Source organism: Perca fluviatilis, chromosome 20 (genome assembly GCF_010015445.1).
Source record: "Perca fluviatilis chromosome 20, GENO_Pfluv_1.0, whole genome shotgun sequence".
Taxonomy (NCBI): Eukaryota; Metazoa; Chordata; class Actinopteri; order Perciformes; family Percidae; genus Perca; species Perca fluviatilis.
The window spans coordinates 8,742,592-8,755,361 of NC_053131.1; the positions used below are offsets into that span (position 1 = coordinate 8,742,592).

The 12,770-nt window shown below is 42.8% G+C and overlaps 1 protein-coding gene across 1 annotated transcript; it reads right to left on the reverse strand.

Moving 5' to 3' along the window:
- Positions 1–1,617: 1,617 nt before the first annotated feature.
- On the reverse strand, positions 1,618–8,918 carry ap5s1 (adaptor related protein complex 5 subunit sigma 1). Its single transcript, XM_039785091.1, has 4 exons — positions 8,864–8,918; positions 8,585–8,767; positions 5,950–6,241; positions 1,618–2,210 (listed from the first exon to the last, which is right to left on the reverse strand). Exons 2-4 carry the CDS (start codon positions 8,764–8,766, stop codon positions 2,082–2,084), a joined length of 603 nt encoding a protein of 200 aa, XP_039641025.1. The 5' UTR covers position 8,767; positions 8,864–8,918; the 3' UTR covers positions 1,618–2,081.
- Between the last annotated feature and the right edge of the window lie 3,852 nt (positions 8,919–12,770).

Here is a 12,770-nt window from a genome sequence, read left to right on the forward strand (position 1 = left end):
TGCAGGAAAGTTCCAACTTTCTGCTTTTCTGATTCAGTTGTGTTATTCAGTTCTCAGGTGTTTTGATCCAGCTGAAGTTAGGTCTTTTTTGTATTCCCCATGAGATGTACACAACCTCTAAATCCTTCTCATGTGTTCTATCATTTTTAATGAACGATCCCCGGTGCCTCGTTTTTAAAAAAAAAAAACGCACCGCGTGTCCTTGATTGCAGAGTAGGCTACACAAGTTTCAAAGAATACGCCTTGGGTAATGCTAAAAAAGAGTTTTATTTTTGTAATACGGGAAGAAAAAAAAAGGAGAAGATCAAAGCAAATCACGGCCCTGGTTTTGGATTTGGCTGGCGGTAACAGAAAGTGTCAGGCTTTTATGAGGCCAGTGGGAGGAGGAGCAGGAGAGTCGGGCTTCACGGGGGGTAGGGGGGGGGGGGCACAGTCGGAGGTACAACAGATGTTCACAAGGTAGGTACAGCATTACATCTGTTATTGGTTGTGTCTGGATGTTTCAGCTGCAGTTGACCATATCCTGTTTTATTCAGTTTTTTTTTCAGTTTGGTTTCATAACATTTCATGTCTCAAGAATGATGATGTTTTTTGGTTTGATCTTTGATCGCTTCATTTCTGCGGTTTGTTGATGTGAGATGAATCATACTCTGTACTGCACAAAAACATTTAAAAAAAATTGGATTGGATGTCTACACTAGAAAATAGGGACAGTACCTGAGCTCTCTGGAGGGCTCCTAAGAAGCTTTGTGCTGGGGAGAGACGTGTCTGATGGGCTTATGGTGGTGTCATTTCTACATATGTTTATTTGGTTTACAGTTTTTGTCTGGGTGGGTGGTGCTGACGAAGGTATGTTTTGTGTTCTGCCCGGATAGCTCAGTTGGTATATAGGAGGTTTACTCCTCGACGCAGCGGGTCTAGGTTCGACTCGGACCTGCGGCCCTTTGCTGCATGTCATCCCCCCCCCTCTCCCCTTTCATGTCTTCAGCTGTCCTGTCAAATAAAAGGCCTAAAAATAATCTTTAAAATAAATGAAAATTGTTAATCACAAAGAAAATATCTGCTTTCCTCGTACCCGTGCCCTGACACACCAACCCGACGGCCGACCGTCGGCAGAAAAGGCAGTCGGGCTGATCAGTCGGCTCCTGTCTCTCAAAAAAAGTGCCTCGGAACACACCGAAGCGACGCCGACTTGAGCGTACGTTCTGCGCGTGCGCAAGACGTAATACGTCTCCATAACAGCAGGCGCCGCAAATCTGTATTGTTGCCCAAAAAATGAAAACCGGAAATGACGGAACATCTCTCTAGACCTAGTAAACACAGAGCACGCTGTCGTCAGTCATTGTTTTCATCAGAGAGCGTTGATAGTAGTCAAGAAGGATCGTTGTTGTCATTACTCGCTGAACGGAAGAAAATACCGTGGCTAGTAATAAGAAGATACTGGCGTGGTCAGCGCCGGTTTTCTCGTGCACTGATTCGCTATTGAGTCCAGTAGGCCGAGACAAGACAAATCGGCCAAAATGAAGGCCGACGGCGTCCGACGGCCGATAATCGGGTTGGTGTGTCAGCGCCTTTAAGGAACGAAAGGTGCATTAGAAGTCACAGTGAGGCAATAAAGCACTTGGAGATTCATTTATATTCCCAGAATTCTCAAACAAAACAGGTCTGGTCTGGCTCCTCAAGGTCCCACCGTGACATTTCAAGTACTGTGAATCAGATAAAGAGTCTTTGATGTTGACGAGTAAGCTTTTAACTGGCCTCTTCAGCTGCACTCTTTAATCTGCCACTTTTTTCCCTTTTCACTCTTCAATTTGACAAATGGGATTTGAACTGAAGCCTCCCACGCAGCAAACAGTCAACAGTGAGCTGCAAGTGGCTGAGGGAGATAGGTTGTCACTCTGTGTGCGTTTACTACCTCGTGCAATCACAAGCAGCAGCAGCTGCCAAGCAGTCCGTTCTCCTTCTACCGCCGCCGCAGAAATGTCGCCAGTGGTGAACAGCCAATTTGTTTGAACGTCGGCAGTCCCAGCTCGTGGTAATAAGCCTCGGACTGGACGTGGTACACCGGGGGCTGCTCTGGTTCACTTGGCCATGTAAGCGGCTACCTCCTTCTCCAGAGCCTGGGCGAAGCGGTGGTTGAGGAAGAGGAGCTGGCCGTGAGGAAGCAGGCGGCTGAGCAGAGCATCCACGCGGTTGCTCCTCAGCAGAACCTGGAGGGAAAGGGTTGCTGTTAGTGACCTTTTTTTTTCTGTGGCTAACAATTTGCATTTGTTTTTTAAACAACATACAAAACATACAATTCGCAACATGAAAATTCAGGTAATCCACAAATTGCAAAATATCGGCCCAGATAATCGGCCAGGCCGATAATTGGTCAATCCCTACAACAAAAGATGACACAATAACCATATACTGTATAAGACCATAAAACAAAATAGACAAACTGTAAACCGAACAAACATAGTATAATGATAACACTGTAGGGCCATCATACACGTCTCTGCCCAGCACAAAGCTTCTTATGGCGTTTTTCCATTACATGGTACCTGCTCAATTCGCCTCGACGCACTGTGCGTCCATTTTCCATCGCAGATTTTAGTAGCGCCTCAGCGTGGCTGGTCGTCATAGCGGCACCGCAGTAAACTGCCGTGACCTAACACGACACACACACAGAACGTGGAAGGTGTGTTGTTGTTGCCACAGCCAGAAGACACATTTTGTTTCAAATGAAGCTGGAAGCAGAAAAAAAAAAAAAAAACACAGCTGGTTTGTTCAGGACACCCCCCCTCTGTCGCTTTCACGTCACCTTTTGGTATCGCCTCAGCTCGCTTGGAACCTCGACTGGGGTGGTACTAAAAAAAGTACCTGTTAGCAAGTACCAGGTACTTTTTATCGTAATGGAAAACCAAAAAAGGCGAGTAGAGTCGAGGCGAGTCGAGCAGGTACCATGTGATGGAAAAGGGCCAATAGGAAGCCCTCCAGAGAGCTCAGGTACTTTCCCCGTTTTCCCATGTAGACATCCAATCTGGAAAGCCATACAGACCTTTCTACGATCGCAGTTAGTTACAGTTGGTAATAAAACCTGTACGGCTGCAATCTTATTTCATTACTGCTGCCTGTTTTTTTTTCTTTTTGTATTGCCGTATCCATAACGTATAATGAGTTGTTGCTGTTGAGCATTGCTAAACGCTCAACGCAGCAACCGTTCTTCTGTGGAGGTAAACTGTGTGGTTGAAGAGATTTCAGGGCCTTTGAACATGTGAAGACACTCAGCTACAAAAGGTTTCATTTGAATACAATATAATTAAAGCTGCGCCAGGAAAATACACTCATCCAGTTCAGCAAACATTACTCAAACAGGAGGAAATAATGGAGGTGTTGGGGACTACTTTCAGCAGCGGATTGATACACATTTGGTTCTCTAGTGAGGAGTAGTAGAAGTAGTAGTAGTGTGTGTGTGTGTGTGTGTGTGTGTGTGTGTGTGTGTGTGTGTGTGTTGATGGTAATAAAGGAACATGTCACCCAGTGGTACAGTGCAGCTCGTTGATGGGTTGTAATAGTTTTTTGGACAACAATGGAGCTCACAAAGGAATACGATATTTCAGGCTTTGGCAACTATTCATTGTTGGTTTTGGTCTTTTCATGGGATTTGTCGATTATATACAGTACAGGCCAAAAGTTTGGACACACCTTCTCATTCAATGCGTTTTCTTTATTTACATGACTATTTACATTGTAGATTGTCACTGAAGGCATCAAAACTATGAATGAACACATATGGAATTATGTACTTAACAAAAAAGTGTGAAATAACTGAAAACATTATATTATATATTATATTTTAGATTCCTCAAAGTAGCCACCCTTTGCTTTTTTGATAGCGCTGCAAACCCTTGGTGTTCTCTCAATGAGCTTCATGAGGTAGTCACCTGAAATGGTTTTCACTTCACAGGTGTGTCTTGTCAGGGTTAATTGGTGGAATTTTTTCCCTTATTAATGGGGTTGGGACCATCAGCTGTGTTGTGCAGAAGTCAGGTTGATACACAGCCGACAGCCCTATTGGACAACTGTTAGAATTCATATTATGGCAAGAACCAATCAGCTAAGTAAAGGGAAACGAGTGGCCATCATTACTTTAACAAATGAAGGTCAGTCAGTCCGGAAAATTGCGAAAACTTTGAATGTGTTCCCAAGTGCAGTCGCAAAAACCATCAAGCGCTACAACGAAACTGGCTCACATGAGGACCGCCCCAGGAAAGGAAGACCAAGAGTCACCTCTGCTGCTGAGGATAAGTTCATCCGAGTCACCAGCCTCAGAAATCGCAAGTTAAAAGCAGCTCAGATTAGAGACCAGATGAATGCCACACAGGGTTCTAGCAGCAGACACATCTCTAGAACAACTGTTAAGAGGAGACTGCGCGAATCAGGCCTTCATGGTCAAATAGCTGCTAGGAAACCACTGCTAAGGAGAGGCAACAAGCAGAAGAGATTTGTTTGGGCCAAGAAACACAAGGAATGGACATTAGACCAGTGGAAATCTATGCTTTGGTCTGATGAGTCCAAATTTGAGATCTTTGGTTCCAACCGCCGTGTCTTTGTGCGATGCAGAAAAGGTGAACGGATGGATTCTACATGCCTGGTTCCCACCGTGAAACATGGAGGAGGAGGTGTGATGGTGTGGGGGGGCTTTTCTGGTGACAATGTTAGGGATTTATTCAAAATTGAAGGCATACTGCAGCAACATGCCATCCCATCCGGTTTGCGTTTAGTTGGACCATCATTTATTTTTCAACAGGACAATGACATACCTCCAGGCTGTGTAAGGGCTATTTGACCAAGAAGGAGAGTGATGGAGTGCTGCGCCAGATGACCTGGCCTCCACAGTCACCGGACCTGAACCCAATCGAGATGGTTTGGAGTGAGCTGGACCGCAGAGTGAAGGCAAAAGGGCCAACAAGTGCTAAGCATCTCTGAGAACTCCTTCAAGACTGTTGGAAAACCATTTCAGGTGACTACCTCTTGAAGCTCATCAAGAGAATGCCAAGAGTGTGCAAAGCAGTAATCAGAGCAAAGGGTGGCTACTTTGAAGAAACTAGAATATAAGACATGTTTTCAGTTATTTCACACTTTTTTGTTAAGTACATAATTCCACATGTGTTCATTCATAGTTTTGATGCCTTCAAAGAGAATCTACAATGGAAATAGTCATGAAAATAAAGTAAACGCATTGAATGAGTGTGTCCAAACTTTTGGCCTGTACTGTATCACTAGGCTAAAATGTGTGTCCCAAATAGCAGCGACGGAACTAAAACTGCAATTAGCAATCTGGTCCTCCTCTAATCCCCGCTTCGCCAACTGGCCAACAGGACGGTGAACACAGCCAGACACGCCAGCTTGTTGAATTCAAGTACAAACACTTGTTACAATGGTCTGACCTTATTCTCCAGCCAACACAGTTAGGCCACAAAGAATTTGTCTGTAGCCACCCAAACACTAACCACGAGCATGGTTTCTAATGGTGGGCATTTTAATGTATCTGCAAGTCAAACGGCTTTTCAGTCCTGGAGTTTATTAACATGGAGACTCCAGAGACTGTTTAAAACCCCTGTCAGACCTGTGAAACATTAACTGTATTTGTGAGAAACTTTGAGAAGCTTTTTCCCCATCCAGATCACATCAGACCAGGTCTAGATTAAGTCTGCATGTTAATCAAGTCCAGGTTGGACAAATAGAAGTACAGTGGTCTGACCACAGTCTCATGTCAGCCTCATTCAAGAGCTTTAGGTATCAGAAATAATGCAGACATTTACCACATGCTGCCATTTGAGAGTTGCCGTTGCGTTAAGTTGCCCTGTGCTACTTGATCACTTTGGTGCCGAGTCCTGAATGTGCTCAAACACATACTGGAGCCCCTTTCTGAGAATGGAAGCCTGTCTGTGCGGTGCTCACCTCGCTGCCCTGCCCCAGCATGTGCAGGTGCTCCAGGCAGTGTCGGGCCAGGTTACGCAGGGTGCTCTCAGCCAGCAGGAGGTTCTCATGGGGCTCACAAACCAGCGTGAAGCCCAGACTCTGGACTCCCAGCCACAGAGCGCTCATCTCCTCAGAGAAGGGGTCTCCAGCTCGGAGACGCACCACTCCGCTGTCGGCCTCCTGCAGGGCCAGCGCCTCCTCCCCGGGCACCGTCTCCCCCAGCACCCGGGCCGAAGCCTCCCGGGACAGAGAGATGGCGCTGCGGACCTGCCTGAGTCCCAGAGGAGCAGTGGGATAGGGTCAGAAATACAGAACCAGGCAGGCAACCAGACTTCACCTGACATCAACTATGATTAGGGCAGGAAGTAACACAAATATTTACTATCCTTTTACTTGATTACTTTTTGTAAAGTTCTTAAATGTGTTTTGTGTGCTTAAAATTTCAAACTAAAGACAAATTCCCATCATAGATTAACAGAGGCGATGTAAAGTGTAAAACTAAATAAAACTAAAAACCCAGAGGCATTTGCTTTACAATGATATGAAATAAAGGAAAGCAAGCAAATCTATATTATATATTACTATATTTGAGAACTTCTCAGTCAAACAGCCATGTTCTTCAAGGTCTTCCTGCCCAGTTGCCTATCGTTGTGCTACAGTGAATCAGATGCAGCATTTTAACATTCATTACTGAGTATACATTAATAACTTTGTATAACTGAGGCCTTTTACAGAATGTTCGGAAAGTCCGTTTCTCCTTTTTCCTAGAAATTGAATGTGAAAAATACACAAATGAATGATCAAATTGTTGTCATTGACATGTAGCAGTAGAACAGTATTGTCAGTCTTTCCCACCGCACAGACAGTGAGAAGTAAATCAGGTTATCCAGTGGGAGAGGAGAAAACGACACACATGCTGGGAAATAAAATCCTCGTACACTGAAAACAAATGAGACGAACGCAGAGAAGATCGACAGACTCCACTGGCCTCTGTGATGCTTTATTTATTTTTTTATTTTTTTAAACAGAGTGCCATCAGAAATCAGCAGGATGCAGAAAGAAGAGTGGATGCAATATAGCGGAAAACAGGAAGAGGGTGCTGTTCTGCTCGGATAAACAGAGTCAAAGTGATTCCAGGTGAAAGGTTTAGAACGGTCATTTTGTCAGTCATGACAGACTGAGAAAGTAATTTGTCCCCAGGCCCAGACAACTCTACAATGCTTCACTAAAGAGAAGAGGAGAGAGATACTTCTCTGCATAGTCTGTCTGCCTCTCCTCCCTCTCCACCACTTCCACTACCTCCTATAATAACAATTATGTACTGACTGTCCACTGGCCCACTGTTTACTGTTTACTGGCTATATTAGCCCATATATGCACAATCCCTCCCTCCCTCCTCCCACCAGCTTGGACTGAGGTCTAACATAACTTAATACATGAACAATGGCTGTAACCCTATTACTTCAAACCTCTAACATTGACTTTTGATCTCTTATATTGTCCATATGTAATGCTGGTCTCTAGACTTTATCCTTGCACTACTGGACCTATTTGCACTACCACCATGACACACAATCTCATACTGAATCACAGGGTCAGTCCCTGCCCTATCACTGCAAGCGTATCATGCTTATACATCCCTTAGTACATTCATGTGGATTTTTTATGTTTTAATTTATTTAGTATTATTTTTTTTTAATTTATTTAGTATTTTTTATTTTATTGTCCATGCTATTCATGTGGAGTTGCTTTTTTTATGATCCTGTTTGTGATGTATGATGAGCTACTGGGACCTTCAATAAAGTATCTATCTATCTATCTATCTATCTATCTATCTATCTATCTATCTATCTATCTATTTATTTTTGACTGGGAACAAAAAATTGTTTAACATGACTTTGAACACAACAGGATTAAACGATGAGATGGGTCTTCCCCTCTCCTACAAAAACAGATCGTGCCTTTTGTCTGTCAATGCGTGAACATGTTTACATTTAGGCTATTTTACAATTGATTTTTTTCAGTCAGTTAAGCCAAATAATTAGGTGACAAAAAGCATACATATAGACTATTCATTTTACATATAGACTATTCATTTTACAGGCTAAATCAAATACAGTGTGCCTTTTTACCCCCCCCCACCAACCAAAAAAGTTTTTTGGCCCCCCCCACCATAGACTGTTAATATTAACATAGACTGTTAATATTAACAGTCTATGGCAAGAACGGGAAAACCAAAAAACCAAGTCATAATTTCGTTTTTTTGTTTTTCTAAAAAAACGGAAAAACGGAAAAAGGAGTTGTTTTCATATGTGAAAACAAAAACAAATGATCGGATGATACACGGACCATAGCTCCACCTTCAGCAGCTCCAACATTCGTGGAGCTTACACATTAGTAAATCATCTTTCTACGTATGTAACGTTAGAGGAACTGAATGTAATCTCACATGTCCTCCTGTGGGATTATCGAAGACAGAACTAACAAACATAACAAGAGGATTGTCTATATCGGTGCATTTTATTCATAGATGAAAATAGACAGAACTTGGTGTTTGTCAAAATAGCAAGAGGAATAAATAACTTCAAAGAGCCTTTTTAAAAACCCGACTCACCGTGCTACCACAGCTATCCTCTCCTTCTGCACAAGTCGCCTCTCCTCCGGGCTGAGCCCTCGCTCCCGGTCGGAAAAGATGCCTTCATCCGGGCCGAAGAGCCGGGAGTAGAGCAGCCGACTCTCCCCGGCACCGAGAGCACTGACCGGACACACCGTGTGGATCAGGAAACACCGGACCATGCTGTCATTGGTGGAGAAAAAGGCACCAGAAAGCCACTTATTTTGCTATGCTTATTTCTCGTGAACAGTGTTTACAATGTTGATCCCGATTACTCACTTCCGCGTTGGTCACCTGACCTCTTTCGGCTACCGTGCCTATGCGTTGTTTGAACCAATAGATGGCGCCCGCAGTATATTACATCAGAATCAGAATCAGCTTTATTGGCCAGGATTGAGTAAACAAACAAGGAATTTGACTCCGGTTAATCTTTGCTCTCAAAGTACTCACACTCACTTAACATATAAAGAATAAAAACAGAAAGGACAGTAAGAAATATTAAAAAAAAAACAGTATACAATATAATTTACAAATGTACAAGAAATATACATTACATATATAACGTACATATATTATATTATATTTTTGTGATTGATTATTTATAAAAGTGACATACACACAAAAACAACAACCTAAACTACCCATTCCTCCCAACCCCACCACCCTGCTACAGGAATCCCATGACCACTATAGACATAAACCAACAGCATTCAGACACAAAGGAGTTAGATAATAATGCTACCTTCCTCCATGATGATATCCACAGAAACAGCCAAAAGTATACATAACATATGCGAAATAAACAAAAAACTGTACATAGTATATCATGTATGTATAATATTCTGAACGAGTAAACAAGTAAGCCAAATACATGCAAACATAACTGAAAAATTAAGGATAATGTGATTTTAAACCAAGAAGGAAATAAGACCTTCACCAGTCAGATATTTAGGAATGTGAAGATAGGATATAGGGTGATTAATCGAGTCATCTTTTTGTCTAAAATGCCAGAAAATATTGAAAAAGTAAAAAGATCAGTCGTTTCAAAAGTCTTTAAATTGCCTATTTTGTACGATCAACACCCCAACACATAAAGATATTCAATTTGATATCATATAATATCAGAAGAATCACTGGATTTGAGCCATTTTTGTGGGAAACGTACTAAAACGATGAATTGACCAGATCAGATCAACCATAATTGAATTCCAAAGGACCGAAAGACCAACATGGATAAGAGTTTGAGACAGTGTAGAGTAGTGTAGATGTGGAAGAAAACAGGCAGAAGGAGGCTGCAGAGAGGCTGAGTGAGATCAGTTGTTTCGGGGGTCTCAGCAGACAAACACAGGCAGCTGTTAATCCAACAGCTGCTGGTCACGCTTCTTTACTCTCAGAGGCCCTGCTCAGTGTGTGTGTGTGTGTGTGTTGGCAGAGGGAAAAGAAAGAAAGAAAATGTATTCACTCCAGACCGCCCTGTTAACCTCCTCACCCTCTGCCCTGCACACACTTGCTGCCGCTGAGACACGCTGTAACAAGACCTGAGGATGTGGTGCTTCTTTTTTTGGGGGGGTTAAAATGTCTGCTCTGCTTGTGTTATTGTTACAGCTGTGAGATGAGAGCAGCAACACACCAGCGCATAAGACTGAATGGCATTAGGGATGTTGATCTAACTAAAATATCTCAGCAACTGCTGGATGAATTCAACGTTGTGCAGATAGATATTCATGGTCCCCAGCAGATGAATCCAAATGATTGATCCTCTGACTTTCCATCTAGCGCCACCAGCAGGTCCCCCCCCCCCCAGAGGTGGCAGGAAATACGACCCACAGGAGTGTTTTCCGTTTCTAAACCTCAGAGTGTAACGGTTGGAGTTTTGAACACATGGTTAACTTTGTGAAACAGTCGTAGTTTGGTTAGGTTCAGGCACAAACAACTACTTTTTTACAAAGATTGGGGATGGGGTTCAAATCACTGCATCTCGTACGTTACGTCACTTCCTGTTACGCATGTGACGCAGAACATAATGTGGTATTTATTTTTTCCGTTTGTTTCATTTGTTCCGTAAAGTTATTTTCAAAATGGGCCATAAAGCCACCTCTCTACTGGCTCAAAGTCCTGAGCTTGTTTGACCCAACAAACATCCTTACATGGAATTTAGTGCTCTTTTACTTAAAGTGATGGTTCGGAGTAATTACACCCTAGGGTCCTTTGCACCTAACCTCAAACCAAACAACCCCTCATAAGCTTTTTTCCCTTGTTATTACGTTGGTGGAGTTAGCGTTATCAGCTGGTTAGCTTAGTGCAGGCGCTAATGGATCCACGTTTGTATCTCGTAAAGTACCCCACTAATAATGCCCGGAATGATACCAAACGTCTACAGTAGTACAACTAGTTTCTGTACTTCTAAAACAAGGCATTAGAAAGTTTGTAACTACACCAGAAGTATATTTAAATAACACTTGCCAGATGGATACTCCTCTTAGCTGCTACCGCGCGAGATCACGCACAGAGCACAACATCTATTGCTTTTAAACCGCAGCCGGGATATATACAACTGTGTGGCCTCTTGTCCTATCGCCCCACACTGCAGTAGCTGCTTCTGCTGTTCGCTCGCTTCTTGGATCTTCTTCTCCAGTGGTCTTTTTCTTTTCACAATAGATGTTGTGCTCTGTGCGTGATCTCGTGCGATAGCGCGGTAGCAGCTAAGAGGAGTATCCATCTGGCAAGTGTTATTTAAATATACTTCTGGTGTAGTTACAAACTTTCTAATGCCTCGTTTTAGAAGTACAGAAACTATTTGTACTACTGTAGACGTTTGGTATCATTCTGGGCATTATTAGTGGGGTACTTTACGAGATACAAACGTGGATCCATTAGCGCCTGCACTAAGCTAACCAGCTGATAACGCTAACTCCAACAACGTTATAACAAGGGAAAAAAGCTTATGGGGGGTTGTTTGGCTTGAGGTTAAGGTGCAAAGGACCCTAGGGTGAAATTACTCCGAACTATCACTTTAATCACTTTACTTCATGCGGCATCATCAGATCAAATCCTCCAAAAACGAGTTCTACATTTAGCCTTGCCTTGAATTAACTGATTTTCTGCGGAGCATTAAATTACATTGAACCTCCAAGGAGCCAGGTTTAACTTGAAATGACTGTATTGTCCCAAGTTTTCCTCTACATCTACTTCATGGATTTGCATAAAATGTGGTGCAAACAAATTCAATGTTGCTACGTGGGTCCTGACTTTTCCTCGAGTGCCTTTTTTTCTGTGTGAAATGTCTCGTCTATCTATTGGATGGATTGCCATGCGAGTTGATACAGACATAAATGTTCCCACAGAGAGTGAATCATACTGACTCTAGTGAGCTCCTGACTTTTTACCTGGCGGCATCATCAGGGTCGAACCTGCTAAACTAGTATTAGATTTAGCCTGGTCTTGAATGAACTGATTTCCCAAAATGATGATTAGAGTTTCTCCAGCACTAATAAATAGAGGCTTACATTGAATTTGTCTGTCTTGTTTGGACCATTTCAGTGATGACAAAACTCTCCACCAGCCAGACAACTGTCTGATGCTCAACATATTTGACGAAACTGCATGTTAAAATGCTACAGGTTTATCGCTAGAACCCAGATTTCTGTTGTTATTATTATCTAACTTATTATCTAAGTAGCTGATCCTACTTTAAGATTTAAAAAAGCTATGAAGCCACAGCCAGCAGCCAAAAGCTTAGTGAGGTTAGAGTTAGGGTAGTTTGACATAAAGACTGCAGCAGGATGGGGGTACCTTCAGACAGCGCTAGGCCAGCTGTTTTCCCCCATTTCCAGTCTTCGTGCTAAGCTAAGCTAACCAGCTGCTGGCCACTGTACAAACATAAGACTGCTATCAGTCTTGTTATCTAACTTTTGGTTAAAAAAGAAAAAAGGGAATAAGCATATTACCCAAAATATCCAGCTATAAGGGCAGTATTGCCTACATTAATTTAAGGTCAAGTCCTGGTTTGATTTACACTCTGGACCAGGAAGCTAACACCTACTGTTCAGCCTAGTTCTATGAAGCTTTCATTTAAAAAAGGTGTGGCTGACAAGTATTTTCTGCAACACCCACGCTGTGTGTAATAATCAGCCCAGAGCCGTTTGCAGGCTTCAATAAAGGAGCGGGATGAATGCAGATAATGATT